Here is a 6,713-nt window from a genome sequence, read left to right as displayed (position 1 = left end):
TCAAACAAAAACAAAACAAAATCAAAACTCCTAGGCTCAAGCTATCCTCATGCCTCAGCCTCCCAAGCACTGGAACTATAGGCAAATGCTACCACATTAATTTTATTTTTTTAGAGACAGCATCTCACTGTGTTGCCCGGACCAGTCTTGAATGCCTGGGCTGTAGCTGTCCTCTCACTTTAGCCTCCTAAGTAACTGGATAGGAGGCTGAGGCAGGAGGATTGCTTGAGTCTAGCAGTTCAAGACTAGCCTAGGCAACCCAACATGGTGAGACTCCATTCCATCTTTTTTTTTTTTTTTTTTTTTAGATTAAGTATCACTTAATCGCCCAGGCTGGAGTGTAGTGGTGCAATCTCGGCTCACTGCAACCGCTGCCTCCTGGGTTCAAGCAATTCTTCTGCCTCAGCCTCCTGAGTAGTTGGGACTACAGGTGCATGCCACCATGACCAGCTAATTTTTGTATTTTTAGTAGATACGAGGTTTCACCATGCTGGCCAGGCTGGTCTCGAACTCCCGACCTCATGATCCACCCACCTCGGCCTCCCAAAGTGCTGAGATTACAGGCATGAGCCACTGTGCCCAGCGAGACCCCATCTCTACAAAAAAATAAAAAATTAGCCAAGCATGACTGAGAGCAGTGGCTCATGCCTGTAATCCCAGCACTTTGGGAGGCCAAGGTGGATGGATCACCTGAGGTTGGGAGTTCAAGACTAGCCTGACTAACATGGAGAAACCCCATCTCTACTAAAAATACAAAATTAGCTGGATGTGGTGGCACATGCCTGTAAGACCAGCTACTCAGGAGGCTGAGGCATGAGAATTGCTTGAACTTGGGAAGCAAAGGCTGCAATGAGCTGAGATCATGCCACTGCACTCCAGCCTGGGCAACAGAGCGAGACTCCATCTCAAACAAAAACAAAAACAAAACTCCTAGGCTCAAGTTATCCTCATGCCTCAGCCTCCCGAGCACTGGGACTACAGGCAAATGCCATCACATTATTTTAATTATTTTAGAGACAGCATCTCACTGTGTTGCCCAGGCCAGTCTTGAATGCCTGGGCTATAGCTGTCCTCCCACTTTAGCCTCCCAAGTAACTGGGTAGGAGGCTGAGGCAGGAGGATTGCTTGGGCCTAGCAGTTTGAGACTATTCTAGGCAACCCAACATGGTGAGACCCCATTTCATCTCTCTCTTTTTTTTCAGTCTCACTCTGTTGCCCAGGCTGGAGTTCAGTTGCACGATCTCAGCTCACCACAACCTTTGCCTCCTGGGTTCAAGCAATTCTCCTGCCTCAGCCTCCTGAGTAGCTGGGATTACAGGAGTGAACCACGACATCAGGCTAATTTTTTGTTTGCTTGTTTATTTATTTATTTGAGACAGAGTATTGCTCAGCCACCCAGGCTGAAGTGCAATAGCACATTCTCGGCTTACTGCAACCTCTGACTCTCAGGTTCAAGAGATTCTCCAGCCTCAGCCTCCCAACTAGCTGGGATTACAGGCACAGGTCACCATGTCCGGCTAATTTTTTTGTTTTGTTTTGTTTTGTTTTTAGTAGAGACAGGATTTCACCATGTTGGCCAGGCTGGTCTCAAACTTCTCAGGTGATCCACCTGCCTCAGTTTCCCAAAGTGCTGGGATTACAGGCGTGAGCCACCATGACCGGCCATCTTTTTTTTTGTTTTGAGACAGAGTCCCACTCTGTTGCCCAGGCTGGAGTGCAGTGGTGTGATCTCAGCTCACTTCAACCTCTGCCTCCCAGTTCAAGCGATTCTCCTGCCTCAGCCTCCCGAGTAGCTGGAACTACCAGTGTGTGCCACCATGCCTGGCTAATTTTTGTATTTTTATTAGAGATGGAGTTTCACCATGCTGGCCAGGCTGGTCTCTAACCCCTGACCTCATGATCTGCCCGCCTCAGGCTCCCAAAGTGCTGGGATTACAGGGGTGAGCCATGGCACCTGGCCCCAGTTCTCTAGATGCTGTGACTGCACTCCAGCCTGCCCTGGCACCTTTTCTCACTCCTTTCCTGCCTAACTCAAACTCAGCCCACACTGAAGACTCCCATTTCTCCAAACCCCTCTCCTCCCCATCTTGTTCTTTGTTCATTGTTTTTTCCACACAATAGACCTGCTTTAAGGATCATCTCAAGTATTGTGACACATTTTCTGATCCCCAAACATGATGATCTGTCCCTGCTTTGAACCCCAAAGTATTTTGTAACTAATGACACTCCTATCCTGCCTTGCCTTAATCCTCACTTCTAGAGTAAGTGGGTGCTTGATAAATTTTTGTAACAACAGGGCTGAAAACCATGACCCTATAGTATTCAAAAAATCTCAGCACTTTGGGAGCCCGAGGTGGGTAGATTGCTTGAGGTCAGGAGTTCAAGACCAGCTTCGCCATTATGGTGAAACCCCATCTCTACTCAAAATACAAAAATTAGCTGGGTGTGGTGGCACATGCCTGTAATCCCAGCTACTTGAGAGGCTGAGGCAGGAGAATCACTTGAACCCAGGAGGCGAAGGTTGCAGTGAGCCAAGCTCATGTCACTGCACTCCACCCTGGGAAACAGTGAGACTTTGCCTCAAAAAAATAAAAATAAAAATAGGATGGGCAGGGTGGCTTATGCCAGTAATCCCAGCACTTTGGGAGACTGAGGTGACTGGATCACCTGAGGTTGGGAGTTCCAGACCAGCCTGACCAACATGGAGAAACCTTGTCTCTACTAAAAATACAAAATTAGCTGGGTGTGGTGGCGCATGCCTGTAATCCCAGCTACTAGGGAAGCTGAGGCAGGAGAATCACTTGAACCCGGGAGGCGCAGGTTGTGGTCAGCCGAGATCGCAGCATTGCACTCCAGCCTGGGCAACAAGAGTGAAGCTCCATCTCAATAAATAAATAGATAAATAAAATTAAAAAAAAATAAAACAGACTGGGCTCGGTGGCTCATGCCTGTAACCCTAGCACTTTGGGAGGCAGAGACAGGCAGATCACCTGAGGTCAGGAGTTTGAAACCAGCCTGGCCAACATCATGAAGCCCGTCTCTACTAAAAATACAAAAATTAGTCGGGTGTGGTGGCGGGCACCTGTAATCTCAGCTATTTGGGAGGCTGAGGCAGGAGAATCACTTGAACCCAGGAAGTGGAGGTTGCAGTGAGTTGAGATGGAGCCACTGCACTCCAGACTGGGAGACAAAGCAAGACTCCATCTCAAAATAAGAATACTAACTAAATAAATAAATTAAATAAATAAAAAACCTAGTGAGCATCAGAATCACAAGACGAGCTTATTAAAATACAGATTCTCAGGACCGAAAGAGCGCTTCAGTAGGAATCTGTATTATTTCTTTTCTTTTTTTTTTTGAGACGGAGTTTCGCTCTTGTTACCCAGGCTGGAGTGCAATGGCGCGATCTCGGCTCACCGCAACCTCCGCCTCCTGGGTTCAGGCAATTCTCCTGCCTCAGCCTCCTGAGTAGCTGGGATTACAGGCACGCGCCACCATGCCCAGCTAATTTTTTGTATTTTTAGTAGAGACGGGGTTTCACCATGTTGACCAGGATGGTCTCGATCTCTTTACCTTGTGATCCACCCGCCTCGGCCTCCCAAAGTGCTGGGATTACAGGCGTGAGCCACAGCGCCCGGCTTTTTTTTTCTTTTTAAGATGGGGTTTCACCATGTTGGTCAGGCTGGTCTTGAACTCCCAACCTCAGGTAATCCGCCCGCCTTGGCCTCCAAAGTGCTTGGATTACAGGCGTGAGCCACCACGCCCGGCGGAATCTGCATTATTTCAAGCATTCTTTATGACTTTGATGCCCACCACGGTAAGAACATTATAACAAGTTAACTTGAAGTGGACAGAATCACCAGACCTAAGGCTCACTGATTAAGTCTTAGGAAATTGAGGGAGTTCAGAGGTTGAATCCCCACCCTTCCTCCTCCTGCAAGAGGTTAGATGAACAAAGACGCCAAACTTTATTTGCCTTTCCTTTTTAATCCTCTTCTTACTCCAACTGTTTTTTAAAAAACTGCCCAGAAAACCCAGTAATTAAGCAAAAGGAAGCTCAAAGAGCCAAAGCAAGCCAGCCCAAGAGTAGCAGGGTCCCTCCCGCAGGGGCCAAAGTCTGGATGCTGGGGTCTCCACTCAGAGCCTGGTAGTAAAAGCTGGTGCAGAATAAGGTCGTTCCGGAAGCTAGCAGTAACCCAGCCTGAAGGAGACATGGCACAGAAAACAGGATTGTAAGAACAGGGCAGGCTGAGAGGGAGGGTGTGGGTCTTGGTCAGGGTTAGGCACAGGGAAAGATTACCCAGAGGGGCTTTCTGCAATGGGGCACCCCTAACAGTGCCAGGCTGTGGAAGAAGTGGTGTTTGTTGGCCTTGTCAAAGAGCTGTAAGAAAAAGAGAAACGAAGGGATATAGTAGGCAGTGCAGGTGCCTGAGATCTCCTGATGATACGGGGACCAAAGTTCGTGCCCCAACCTCACCCGTGAAGTCTCAGCTTGCTCCTAGGCCTTTGGCTTACAGAGCCTTTCGCCTTTGCTGCTCTAGAGATCCGAGGCTCGCCTCCCCCTCCCTGCCCACTTCCCCAATGGTCCCCAGACTTTGTGCCTTCATAGACCCGCGAGTCAGGGAGCCCTAGCGCAGTTATTTCACCTCCTTTCCGTAGGCATCTGGGAATTGGGCGCCTGTGGAGAAAAGAAGCAAAGGTTACCTGTCCTAGTGCCAGCCCTGACCGCCCCCAATCCGAGGGGATCCAGGTGGACACTGGCGAGAAAGGGCACCACCCCCAGGAAGCTTCCGATTGGCGGGAACACGCTCGGGCAGTACTGGGAACCAATTGGACCCGGCTGGGGGACTTCAAAAGGCTTAAGGCTCCGCGGGCTGGCAGACAAACATGAGGCCGGGGACTTCCCATAGGTTCCGCCCATGCACCAGACCCCAGAGGACGCCCCAAGCACAGTCCCAGCTTCGTCCCCAGCCCCTGACCGTGCGCGCCGTAGGAGGCCAAGCCTAAGGCCGCAGCTCCGGACAAAGCGCCCAGGCGGCGGAAAGCTGCCGCTGGCCGGGCCATAGCTGTAGAACAGGACGCAAGGGACGAACGCCGCCTAGGCCACCCAAGAGGCCAGCCAATCCCGGACGCCCATGCAAATAAGGTTCACAGGCGCCCAATCCGGGGCGTGTTCACTTCAGCATTGAGCTCTTCACCCACCTTTGTAAAACCGCTGCAGAGTGGCGAAGACGTCTGGCGGGCGGAGAAACCAACACCAATTAGGAGCGGAGGAGCTAAGCCGTGGGGGGCGGGGTTGAGGGCGGGACTAGTGGATTTGCGTCACGGATTGGCCCAATTTCCAAGTTGATAGCCTCTTCGAAAGCCCCACCCCCCCATCGCTCCGGCCAATTTCCAAAGATCCCGGTCTTCTCTCAAAGTTCCGCCCCTTTTCCCACAGGCTCCTCCTGTTCAGCTTCAAATCAAGCCCATTCCCAAAAAGGGGCGGCCCCAAAGATACCCAAGCCCCACCTATTGCCAGTAAACCCCGCCCACCGCCTAGATGGCCCCTCCCCATGTCTGAAGGCTCCGCCCTCTTTGCATGATGCCCCGCCCCCTATGGTTCAGATTTTCTCCCCCGCCTAGACCGCGAGAGCCCAGAGGGTGGAAGATCGGGGGAGGGGGGTGTCTCCGCCCTGCCCTGGCCCGCTACGTCCATCTGTCCGTCTGTCCACTCCCGCCTCCTCCCACCATCTCCAATCCCCCCACTCTCCGGAGGGCAGGCGGGCAGGCGGGTGCGAGCGGGGGGTGTGCGCCGCTCTCTCGGCAGGGGGCGGGGGAGGCGGCCGCGCGGTGACGCGCGGGGCTGCTGCGGCTGCTCCGCCGGCGGATCATCACTCTCGGGCTGGGATGGACGCGGGGCGGGCGGGCCCTGGCGCGCGGAGCCGGGAGTCCGGGCCTCCCGGCTGCTGAGCGTCCCTCGAAGCCTCCCCTCATCTCCGCCTTCCCTCCTAGGCGCCGCGCTGACCCCCGCCCCGGGGCTCTGGACTCGGCTCCCGCCCTCCTCTGACTCCCCGGACCTCCCCCTCCTGCCCGCCCTCGGGATTGACTAGATCCCTCCCCCTCCCCGAGGATTCCGGCTAGATCCTTGCCCCTGCACCGCGGATCCTGCGCTCCCGGGCCCCGGGCCCCTGGGGATTGCCGTGTACTCCTCCTCCAGCACCCGAGCCTTAGGATCCTCCGCTTGGACCGCCTTCTGGTCCCTCGAAACCGGCCCACGGAACCAGTGGACCCCCAATCTAGTCCTGTCCCGTTGACCCCTCCTTGCTGTAACGTCCCTACTGCGGGGTTCCCTGTTCTCGGGCTCCCCCTGATCCCATCCCCTAGCTCTCCTTTTCCTGGGGATCGACTGGATCCCGGCCCCGCCCCCCGGGGCTGGGGCGATCCCCCTCCCCCGCCGGGTGAGGCGCTGCGGGCGGGTGCGGGGCCGCGGGGGCTCAGAGGCCGCCGCCCCCTCCCGAAGGCCGTTCGCCCCCCACTCGGAGCCCTGGATGGAGGCATCACGGCCCCAGGGCTGAGCCAGGTAGGACCTAAGCCGGGCCGGTGGAGGGGGCTGTGTGGCGGTCCACTGGGGTCTCCCTCTCCCCATCTCCCTCCCTGCGCCTGGTTTCCCCCAGCCTGCTCTGTCTGCGTGTCTCCGCCTAGGGATGCTCTCGCCGTGTCTCTGCGTCTTG

At 54.4% G+C, this 6,713-nt stretch overlaps 1 protein-coding gene across 1 annotated transcript; it reads right to left on the bottom strand.

Annotated features, from left to right (window-relative positions):
- Positions 1 to 3,967: 3,967 nt before the first annotated feature.
- Positions 3,968 to 5,077, bottom strand: TMEM256 (transmembrane protein 256). Its single transcript, XM_012457394.3, has 4 exons — positions 4,980 to 5,077; positions 4,647 to 4,678; positions 4,301 to 4,381; positions 3,968 to 4,201 (listed from the first exon to the last, which is right to left on the bottom strand). The coding sequence occupies exons 1-4, from the start codon at positions 5,062 to 5,064 to the stop codon at positions 4,058 to 4,060; spliced, it is 342 nt and encodes a 113-aa protein (XP_012312817.1). The 5' UTR covers positions 5,065 to 5,077; the 3' UTR covers positions 3,968 to 4,057.
- Positions 5,078 to 6,713: the final 1,636 nt, after the last annotated feature.

Source organism: Aotus nancymaae, unplaced genomic scaffold, assembly GCF_030222135.1.
Source record: "Aotus nancymaae isolate 86718 unplaced genomic scaffold, 86718_ANA_hifiasm-v0.15.2.pri h1tg000018l, whole genome shotgun sequence".
Taxonomy (NCBI): Eukaryota; Metazoa; Chordata; class Mammalia; order Primates; family Aotidae; genus Aotus; species Aotus nancymaae.
This window is presented reverse-complemented; position numbering and strand designations above follow the sequence as displayed.

Excerpts from the sequence above, each read along its gene's own strand:
- TMEM256 (XM_012457394.3), bottom strand. The coding sequence starts at position 5,064 with ATGGCCCGGCCAGCGGCAGCTTTCCGCCGCCTGGGCGCTTTGTCCGGA. Across the intron at positions 4,679-4,979 it reads GGCCTCCTACGGCGCGCACG|GCGCCCAATTCCCAGATGCC; the intron begins GTCAGGGGCTGG and ends TTTTCTCCACAG. Across the intron at positions 4,382-4,646 it reads CAGATGCCTACGGAAAGGAG|CTCTTTGACAAGGCCAACAA; the intron begins GTGAAATAACTG and ends TTTTTCTTACAG.